General features: G+C 35.6%; 1 protein-coding gene across 1 annotated transcript in view; it reads right to left on the reverse strand.

Moving 5' to 3' along the window:
- CFAP47 (cilia and flagella associated protein 47) overlaps positions 1–12,006 on the reverse strand; it is a 455,597-nt gene that overhangs the window by 215,659 nt on the left and 227,932 nt on the right. The window contains exons 38-39 of the mRNA XM_037824716.1: positions 6,873–7,023; positions 5,003–5,091 (exon numbers count right to left, since the gene is read on the reverse strand). Coding sequence (XP_037680644.1) covers positions 5,003–5,091; positions 6,873–7,023 — 240 coding nt within the window. The remainder of the gene's footprint in view (positions 1–5,002; positions 5,092–6,872; positions 7,024–12,006) is intronic.

A 12,006-nucleotide genomic window follows, 5' to 3' on the forward strand; every position in this document is an offset into this window, starting at 1 on the left:
TTTTTATTCTGATTCTGATTCGTTCTGGTGTATGGAAAATGTTCAAAAATAGATTGGGGTGATGAATGCACAACTATAAGATGGCACTGCGAACAGCTGATTGTACACCATGGATGACTGTATGGCATGTGACTGTATCTCAAGAAAACTGAATTTAAAAAATCTAATGAAACAAATACAAGAGATCTGCAAAGTTGGATATTAAAAAGTAGTATATAAAAATCAAAGGTATTTGTAAACACCAATAATGAACAATTCCAAAATGAAATTAATAAGAACAAAAAGAATATAATACTTTCAAATAAATTTAACAAAAGAAGTCCAGTAATTGTATACTGAAAACTACAAAACACTGTTGAAAGAAATTAAAGATCTAAACAAGTGGAAAATATACCAACCATGTTGGCGAATCATAATATAATATTGATAAGATGTCACTACTCCCTAACTTGACATATGGATTCAAAACAATCCTTATTAAATTTCCTATGGAAATGCAAGGGACCAAGAACAGCCAAAACAGTCTTGGAAAGAAGAACAAAGTTGGAGTTCTCACACTTCCTAATTTCAATATTTTCTACAACTCTGCTGTAATACAGTGCTGTACTAGCATAACACAGACTTAAAGTTTAATGGATTAGAAATGACAGCCCAGAAATACACCCTAGCCTTTATGGTCAACTGATATTTGACAATGTTGCTAAGACAATTCAGAGAGAAAGAAGATTATTCTCAAAAATTGCTGTTGGGACAAATGGACATCCATCGGCAAAGAAATGTCATTGGACCTCCTACCTCATGCCATACAAAATTAACTTAGAGTGGATAATAGACATAGGTGTAAGAGTGAAGAATAAAGCTCTTAGAAGCAAACATAGAAGTAACTATTTTTGACCCAGATTTAGCAATGGTTTCTTAGATACAATACCAAAACAGAAATGACTTAAGGAAAAATAGATAAATTTCATGGCAATTAAAATGTTCTGTGCTGCAAATGACACATCAAGAAAATGAAGACAACACACTGACTGGGAGAAGATATGAAAACACAAATCATATATCTGATAAGGGACTTGAATCCAGAATATATTAAGAACTCAACACTCCATAATAAAAAGATAAATAACCCAATTTAAAAATGGGCAAAAGCTTGAATAGATGTTTCTCTAAAGAAGATATACAGATAGCCAACAAGTATGTGAATAACTACTCAGCATCAATAGAATCTAGAGAAATGCAAATCAAACCACAACAGGATACCACTTCACACCCACAAGGATTGCTATAATAAAAAAAGAAAGGAAAGTACAAGTGTTGGTGAAGATATGCAGAAATTGGAATGCTCATACATTGGTGGTACGAATGTAAAAGGGTGCAACCACTTTGGAAATGTTAAACATAAATGCTAAATACAGAGTTATGATGTTACTCAGTCCTAGGTATATATATATACACAAGAGAAATGAAAACATACGTCCATGCAAAAACTTGTACACAAATATTCTTAGTGGCATTATTCATAATATGCATTAAGTGGAAGCACCCAAAAGACCATAAAGTGATGAAAGGAGAAATAAAATTTGATATATCCATACAATGGAGCATAGTTCTGCATTAAAAAAGGAATGAAATAATGATACAACTTGGATGAACTTCAAAAATGCTATGCTAGATAACAAAAAATATATTTACAGCCTCCCCCTCCCCAGCCCCAAGGATCTGGGGGAAGGTGCGGATGTGTTGGACATCCTCACCTGGACTGGTGTTGATGTTGTCACAAACATTGGGACTGGTGGTTTGATGTGCTGAGCCCTCGAGCATGGGACTTGCCCTTATGAAGTTCATTACCACAAAGGAGAGTCTAAAGTTGTATGTAATGTTGCCTAAGAGTCTCCCCCTGAGTACCTCTTTGTTGCTCAGATGTGGCCCTCTCTCTCTCTCTAACTGAGCCATCTCGACAGGTGAACTCGCTGTCCTCCCGCCTATGTGGGACCCGACTCCCAGGGGTGTAAATCTCCCTGGCAACGCAGAGTATGACTCCCGGGGATGAATGTGGACCCGGCATCGTGGGACTGAGAGTATCTTCTTGACCAAAAGGGGGATGCAAAATGAGATGAAATAGTTTCAGTGGCTGAGAGATTCCAAATGGAGTCGAGAGGTCACTCTGGTGGACATTCTTATGCACTATATAGATAACACCTCTTAGGTTTTAATGTATTGGAATAGCTAGAAGTAAATACCTGAAACTACCAAACTCCAACCCAGCAGTCTGGACTCCTGAAGACAATTATATAGTAATGTAGATTACAAGGGGTGACAGTGTGATTGTGAAGACCTTGTGGATCACACCCCCTTTAGCTAGTGTATGGATGAGTAGAAAAATGGAGATAAAAACTAAAGGACAAATGGGGTGGGATGGGGGGATGATTTGGGTGTTCTTTTTTCACTTTTATTTTTTATTCTTGTTCTGGTTCTTTCTGATGTAAGGAAAATGTTCAGAGATAGATTGTGGTGATGAACGCATAACTATGTTATCATACTGTGGACAGTGGATTGTATATCATGGATGATTGTATGGTGTGTGAATGTATTTCAATAAAACTGAATTTAATAAAAAACATACCATGCTAGTGAAAGAAGCCAGCTACAAAATAACACATATGATTCCATTTATACGAAATGTCCATCAAAGGCAAATGAGACATAAAGTAGATAAGTGATTGCCTAGGTCTTGTGGAGAATGGGGAGTGACTGCTATTGATGATGTAATTTCTTTTTCAGGTGATAAAAAGTTCTAAACTTAGATTGTGGTGATGGTTTCAAAACTATGTAAATATACTATAAAAACTTTGAAAGGGTAAATTTTATGGTATGCAAATTATATCTCAATAAAGTTGCTTTAAAAATAGAATTTCAAAGCATATATGTGTGTGCGTGGGTGTGTTTAAAGCTGAATGTACCAATTTTCCCCAGAACAGAATATTTACCACTGTGGAACCTAATTAAATAATTCAATAGTACGGACAATTTAGGGAGATTTGGATTTCTTAGTGGTTATTCTAATTACATATCGAAAATGTGTGCTCTGAATGATACTGAAAAGTCCATAGGCCTGTACATGATTATGGATAAGAAAAAAATCATTGCTCATTAGTCAGAAAGGAATTTTTAGTTGGCTCCACCGAGGTTCATTGAAGAACATTGCTCTAAGTAGCTGGAACAGATTTTTTAAAGATTTTATTTTTATTTTACTTTATTATTTTATTTTGATAGTTTTGATTAAACACAGCATTTGATTTTACAACACTTAGGTGATTTGCTGCTACAGGTGGGTAAATTTCCCTTTTATATACTGGAGAATCTCTCCAGCCAAACAGAACTAATGACTATGAAGTTATAAAAGTTTGGTTAGCATTTTCTTTTTTCTCAGTTTTCTAACGTGCCCTCTTTCTGACTTTATTGCTTCTGTTTTCATTCTATGTTTGAGAAATGGATTAAAGTGTGACTAGAATACAGTTTCATTCCCTTGATTAAAAAACAAACTTCATGCTGACGGCATTATGCATGTATTGGAGAGGAACTCTCAACTGACTGCTTCTTTCCCTGAGTTTCATTAGGACAGTTAAAGGCTCTCAAATGTTTTCAGTTGGTTGAGTCATAGTTTCCTTAAGAAATCCGTGAAATATGGATGTTAAATTTGAATCTGTACATAATTTTGTGCAAAACCAAATACTTTGACAAGTTTCAATATACATAATGGGTTGTGAGTATTAATAGTTTATAAGAAAGTGTTCCTGCTGTCTCCCTTAGGCGATATCAACCCTGGAAAAATTATAAATATGAGGGGAAACGTGAATTTCTGGAAGTTACACAACGGCAATGAACCTGGAGAGAGGAAAGCCTGTTTAAAACCGTTGGTGAGGGGACAGGTGAGTGGGTATAGATGGCAAGGAGGAGGCCATGAAAGGAGAGGCTGGAGAAAATCATTTCAGTGTTAACCCTAGAATGCAAGACTAATCATGTTTCATTCTGCTTTTCTCTGAAGAACTGCAGTCAGACATTTGGCTCATTTAAGGACGTATTTAATACTGGATTAATGTCATATAACGTGACATTTCTTCTTTATTACATGTAACCCTTAAACAAAATTCCAGTTCTCTTTCAAATGAACATGGGAACCATAAATTCACCAATAAATTTTTCAACAAATATTTTTTGCTTTGTCAACAATGATTGATACTGTTAATAAGAAACTACCAAAAGCCTAAACATGCAGTGATTAAAATAACTTGATATCATCAAATATTAAAATAATAAGCATATGTATAACTTGTGAATTTCAACATAAGTATTGTACAGACCTGATTTCTAAGGCTGGGGTAAACAGAGCTCATGATTTAAGCAATATATGGTATCATAGTTCATCTTCTCTTCAGCATGTTGAATTGTAGGAATGCTAACAAATTCCTTTGGAACAGGCAAGTTATTTTTCTATTGTGCCCTTAAATAATAGTTAAGTATTGCATTGTCTTTCATCTCAACTCCGTTTTTAAAAAAATCTCAAGACAGGCACAGACACATTGAACATGCAGTATAAATGAGTCAAGGCACATTTAAATACGTAAAAGCACATTTTCCATTTGAATCAGTATTTCAGTTTTGTTATTTAACAGATGTAATAAAATTAGAAGTAAAAAAGTTTATTGATTATAAATGTTTAAAAATATTGAAAGAGAACTGAATCTTAGCAAACAGAATGCTTATACACAAAATTCATAACTATGGTTAGATCAGTATTAGATTTGTATAGACCAAACAGCATTTCAAGGAAAATTTATTTTCCTTCATTATTATCTGATGATTCTTATAAAATTAAATGAATGAAAATCTATGTATTTTCTCCTTAGAATGGTTCATGTTGAAAACATGAAGAAAATTGCATGTTTTTCTTAAGAATGGAGATGGATTACTGCAGTGAATTTACACCAAAACAATCACTTACTTGAAGTTCCCAGCAGATTGGAAGGGGTTTTTTATATTCACAGTAAATTCTTTCCATTCATAACATGGGGTTTTGCATTGTATAGTCTCCTAAAGTAAAAATCAATCAATCAATCAACCACACTGTCTGATAATAGCAAAAAGGAAGGTTTTGAATTATAAAATATAAACTTTAAAACATACAAAGCTTTCCATTTAAATATTACGCTGATATTAATTTACATAATTACCCCTTTCCCACAAATATTGTACTCTTAAAATCTGGGTGGAAAAGGATAAAAATATTTTTCCTTCATTAGCGGTCCACAGCACTGTACTAACAACTAACCTATGTGTCAAAATAGTTTCTCTGAAACTGATACCTTAAAATTGATGATGCTAAGGACTGAACACGATTGTACATTTGCAAATGAATCAAAGTTAATCAACCATATATGTAATATGTATGACATAAGGAAGGGGCAGATGTGTATGTGTGTGTACGTATGTGTATGAATATCTGTAACTGACTGTGTGTGAATGTGGTGTGCTCATGCTTATAATGTGGCAGCTACACTGACATATTTAATAAAAGCACAGATAACAAAATTAAAACTTCAATTTACCCAAAGCACTTCCATGGAGGAAACGTTTCTAGGAATTCTTCACTTTTAGACTGATTATGTTTTTGCTTTATTTTCTTTCTCCATTATTAGCTAATTCCCTTCTGGGAATTCAGTACTATGATTGGGCAGATAGGAAAGTAAAAAGAAAGTGAACAGGGACCACATGAGCTTCCGGTGTAAGTTCCCTTGCCCCAGGAACCACATTAATGAAAGGCTAAAACCAGACCTTTCTCTTGACCACAGGTGGCAAAGCCATGTCTTGTTTCAGAGAATCTGTGGGAAAGGGTTGGGAAGTGTATGTGTTATCTAAGAGGAAATAAGATCACAAGATATATCTCAGTGACAATCGAATGCCCACTTCCTGTTCTGGGTGTCATTATCTAATAAGCTAGGCTATGCTCATGCTGTCCCATGTGAGCATGTTAACACTCTCATCACACATCTGGCCACATCTCAACCTTCCCAGCATCATTCTCTCTACTTCCCACTCTTTCCCCTGCCCACTGAAAATTCTTTATAATCCATATGGGAATCTGACCACATAACACATTTACTTGTTATTTAGCATACATCCGTGGCAGAAAAATATATTTTTACAACATAATGATGACAAAATGTCAATCATTGAAATACCACAGCTATTACCAGAGATTTAAAATCCCTCTCTCCTCCCCTTTGAGTTACGAACACTTAGAACCATGTCTGGAACATGATCTCCTTTAAAAACAAGAGCCTTAGAATTCTCTTTATAACAACTTTGTACCACAGAACAATCAAGATAAATTGATGAATGTTTCTGTCAGAATGAGAAAAGCCTTTTTTTCCTGCCTAAACCATCAATCATTAACCCCAATAAAAACATATGCACAGGCCAAGGAACTGCTTTAACTTAAATCACAAGTCTCCATAGCATAAGGGCATGTGAGTTGCTCTGTTTATAGGGCATGGCTCTTTCATAAAAAGAACAAGTTAATCCTAAAAAGCTGATCATAAAGTAACATCCCATAAAAGTTATTTCACCTTCTATTATAAAATTGGAGACTTGCTTCCACAGAAAGGGTATCAGGGCAACAATGTCAAAAACCTAAAAGCCAAGAACTGTATATATGCAAATATGTGTTCATCTGTGTGTTGCGTCTGTACCTGCACATGATCTTAATGAACAAGAGCTAACCAGAGATAAAACTAGGAAGAACAGGTATGCATGCAATACTTTATAGACTGAGAAGAGCAACAAAGCCATAGAAATAGGTAAAATTTACTTACAACAGCTTTAAAATAAAGGACTTCACCCTTAAGAGTGAAAGTCATTGTTGTGCCTCCTATTGCATGCTTAGTTTTTGAAATTAAGAGCAGAGAAGCTTCAGCGGGATGGAGGAAGTGACTGGTGAATTTCACAGTGATGTTGGTTTGATTTCTGTTTAACGCAAGATAAAAAAAAGAAAAATTTCATTTAAAAAAGACAATTAATATGTACCCATTCAGTATAGGCTTTGTACCCAGGGCCCACACCTTGCAATGCCCTAATTTCTACAATCAAATTAAATATTAAAATTAAAATTAGCTTCCAAATGTATGCACAATCTACCAAATAACAGATTTTCTAACATGTAACCACAGAAAATCATATATGTATTTTTGCATGAAATTCATAGAACATTTTGCACCACTGTTTAGGCAAATTCTTAGCCATGTCCATGTCTTTGGTCACATGGAGAAAAAATATATAAGAAATAAGAATTCAAAAGATACCTAAAGCTATTGTTGAAAATAACATTCAAAGCTCAAATCAAAATAGTGGTAGATATGTAGCATGATTTTTATTTGAGAAAAACCCTTAACTAAAAAATGGAATAAAGTAAACATTCATTTTCCTTAATCTTCAACATGTAATCTAAAATAGAACATAATGATAAAAAGTCTATGGACTTGGAGATCTCACTTGTCAGCTTGTAAGCAAATGGACAGGCCATGGTGTCTTGGCAACCTTGCAAGACTGCACTTAGGCCACATATGCAAGGCTTAACTGAAATCATATAAACAAGTCCTGGCAGAAAACCTTGTGATCTTCCCACAATGCAAGAGCATGTCTCTCAGAGGCTGTCACAAGTCAGTTTCTTATTGCCTCCTAGATTCTGATAAGGCATGAGACTTGTTACATTGCCCCCTTAGGGTACTCCTATGGCTATAAAACTACTTTGTTGCAGCATGAAATTGGTTCCTCAGCAACAGGATGCCAACTGATCCCTTTTGTTTCAGTGTTTTCCTGCATAAGGTACAAGGAGATCTGGCACCTTTAACTACGCTTGCTTTTGCTGTTTATGTAGGTAATAAACCGTCTGAATCCACAATGGGATCATTGTTTCTTTACTGGATGGATCCTTCAGCCTTGCCTTGCTTGCCTTGACACAGCTTGTGAGCTAAATCTTGGGGAAATTCTACCTTTGTTTTCCCTCTGGCATTTAGCATAGTTAGCATTATATGTTCTATTATAGCTATCTTCTTGTACAGACTACCAACTATTGTCTTCTCTTAAGATATAAATATATCTATATATACATACAGATATACACACATATTTGGGATTGGAGGTGGTAACATACCCCCTGATGCCAATCTTTGGATTTGTGTAATTGCTGTTGAATGGGTGAGACTAGAGTACAGCCAAGAGTAAGGGGCATTAGGGATTTTGAAAATCAGTAGAAATGGTCTCGAAATGGATTTCTAGAGAAAATTTTAGATAAGGAGTGGGGAGTGATTTTTATTCAGATATGTGCCATCGTCAATCTCCTCAATTTGCACAAAATAGCATTATCTTGTCCATTATGAAAAGCTCATAGATTTGCATTTAATTGCAAACAAAGAACACTTCACCTGGAGGTCTTTTTATGGGTGTATAGCAACAAACTGTTAGGATATCTATGAGTGATTTAGGATTTCACTAGTTATTTTAAAATTAATCATTAGATTAATCCGTCCATCCATCCATCCATCCATCCATCCATCTATCCACCCATTCATTCATTCAACTGTTATTTATAAATAATTTATAATGTTCTAGGTACTATTTTAGGTTTGGGGCATAAAATAATGAGAAAAAGGAACACACTAGCCCTGGTCTCTTGGATCCTACATTCTGTAGGATATGGCAGACATTAATAAAGTTATCACAAAATAAATGTGAAAATTACAATTTATGGAAGTGCTATGAAGTGATATGAGAACATATAATGGGGGATGTGATATGGTTCAGGATGTCAAAGAAGTCATATGTTAGGTGGGATATGAAGGATAAGAACGAGTTAAATTCATTAACATGAAAAATGGTCTTAAATCCAAAATACCGGAGGTATTTTCACATAGTGAAAGCTTTGAAATTGGAGACTTTATGAAGAAAAAAATAGGCTAATAGGTTTATGAAGAAAAAAAACTCAGAGAACTTTTTCACTGGTATAATACTATATGAAGGGAGGATAATAAATCTCATGTTTTCAAGGCCCTGACAGCAAGTCAAAAGGCTCAGTGATAATCAATTATCTGTTGGATATATGTCTGTTATATGATATATGTCTATATGTCTGTTATATGTCTGTTTTATAAAAGACATATAAGAAGTATACCTACTTAGTTTCCTGTGACATGGGTTGCTTTTACAGAGTTTTAATCTGGAATTTGATTTATAATATAGAGTTAACTCAGATTAATTCAGTCTCAATAGAGTCCCAACAATAAATATTCAGATTTTATAAAATATATTCCCTTGTGGTGGACAGAATTGTGTACCCCAGCTTGGACATGTTTTTGGTCTCGGTCTGCATTCTAGTAGGTGTGGATCCATTGTAAATAAGATCTCTTCAAGACGTTATTTCAGTTAAGGCATGGCCCCATTGAATCAGATTGGGCTTTAATCCAGATTGATGGCAGTGTGAAAGTCAAACAGGGAGAGAAGTCAGGAGAGGCCACCATGTGCATTGCCATGCGACAGGAAAGCCAAGAACCAAGGATCACCAGCAGCCAGCTTAAGAAGACTATGGTCTTCTGGGAGAAAACATTACCTGGCTTTTGCCTTGATTTTGGACTTCTCCTAGCCTCAAAATCATGAGCCAACAGATTCTCATTTTTTAAGGCAACACATTGCATGGTATTTGTTTTAGCAGCCAGGAAACTAAAACAATCCCTTTAGCTTGGAAGACTCCCTGTAAACAACGAACACAGGCTAATGACACGTACCAAGAACACTGTTGAAAATGACTTCCAATCTGATTATTTCTGAGTTTGATCTAATAGAAGTAACAAACATTTGAAAAGTCTGAAAAATAACACAGGTTAATGTACAGTTAAAGACCAAAGAGACAATCAGGCAAAAATACCTTTAATAATTATATATTCTGTCTTGTTGCACTGTGAAAAACTGAACACAAATGAGACAGCTAAAATTCATGACTGGTTGAAGACCATTATTTGTTATCAATTTGATCAACCACTCTGGCATTGGCATTGGTGTTATCATACAGCCTCATATAATTTAATAAGGGTATCTGCCATCATTAGTAACTGTTGGCATATCAAATGGTATCTGTTGATCCAGGAAGTCATAAATTATGCTCATATTTACTTTCTCAAAACAGTTCTGATTTGCATTTATACCTCATTTTTAATTGATTTATTCACACACCATACAATCACACAAAGTATACAATCAATTGTTCACATTACCATCATATAGTTGTTCATTCATCACCACAATCTACTTTTTGAACATTTTCCTTGTACCAGAAACAGTGAAAATAAAAATAAAAAAATTAGAGTAAGAAAAGAAAACCCAAATCATCCCCCTCCCTCCTGCCCTATTTTTCATTTAGTTTTTTGCCCCTGTTTTTCTACTCATCCATCCATACACTGGATAAAGGGAGTGTGATGCACATGTCTTTCACAATCACATTGTCACCCCTTGTAAGCGACATTGTTACACAATCGTCTTCAAGCTTCAGGGCTACTGGGTTGCAGCTTGACAGTTTCAGGCATCTACCACTAGCCACTACAATTCATTAGAACCTAAAAAGGGTAATCTATATTGTGCATAAGAGTGCCCACCAGAGTGACCTCTTGGCTCCTTTTGGAATCTCTCATCCACTGAAACTATTTCATTTCCTTTCACATCCCCCTTTTGGTCAAGAAGATGTTCTCTATCCCATGAGGCCGGGTCCAGATTTCTCCCCAGGAGTCATATTCCACATTGCCAGGGAGATTTACACCCCTGGGTGTCAGATCCCACGTAGGGGGGAGGGCAGTGATTTCACCCACCAAGTTGGCTTAGCTAGAGAGAGAGGGCCACATCTGAGCAACAAAGAGGGATTCAGGGGGAGACTCTAAGGCACAATTATAAGCAGGCCTAGCCTCTCTCCCTTGCAGCAAAGGGCTTCTTAAGGTCAAGTCCCATGACAGAGAGTTTGGCTTCTCAAACCGCCAGTCCTCAATGTTTGTGAGAACATCAGCAACCATCCAGGTGAGGAAGCCCAACACCTCTGTATCTTCCCCCAGCTCCTCAGGGGGCTCTGCATAGTTTTTTCATTGTTTTTTAGTTAACTTTATCAAAAAATTAAAAAAAAAACAGACAATAAAAAAACATTGCAAAGAAAACCAAAACAAAGGAATAAGAAAAAATAAATAACCAAAAATAACTACATTACTTCCAAGATGTTCCTATTCTACCCCAAGAAAACACACAGACTATAACTCAGCAAAGGAATAAGAAAAACAGATAACCTAAGACAACTACATTTCTGTGAACTTGTTCCTAACACATCCACCAGAAATTAACAAAACTTAGTCATTCCTGAGCATTCCCAGAATGTTAAATCTACCCAAGATAATTTATCTGTTCATATTAGATTATCATTCCCCCTTCACTATTTGCTATCTATCTCTAGGTCCTCTACACTCTACATTATAAACCACTCATTTTACATCTTTTAATGTTCACATTAGTGGTAGCATATAATATTTCTCTTTTTGTGCCTGGCTTATTTCGCTCAGCATTATGTCTTCGACATCCACGTTGTTGTGTTTCATGACATCGTTCTTTCTTACTGCCATGTAGTATTCCATCGTGTGTATATACCACATTTTATTTATCCACTCATCTGTTGAAGGACATTTGGGTTGTTTCCATCTTCTGGCAATTGTGAATATTGCTGCTATGAACATTGGCGTGCAGATACCTGTTCATGTCACTGCTTTCAGATTTTCTGGGTATATACCGAGAAGCGTGATTGCTGGATTGAAGGGTAACTCTATATCTAGTTTTCTAAGGAACTGCCAGACTGTCTTCCAGAGTGGCTGTACCATTATACAGTCCCACTAACAATGAATAAGAGTTCCAATTTCTCCACATCCTCTC

This window comes from Choloepus didactylus (assembly GCF_015220235.1).
Source record: "Choloepus didactylus isolate mChoDid1 chromosome Y unlocalized genomic scaffold, mChoDid1.pri SUPER_Y_unloc1, whole genome shotgun sequence".
NCBI lineage: Eukaryota > Metazoa > Chordata > Mammalia > Pilosa > Megalonychidae > Choloepus > Choloepus didactylus.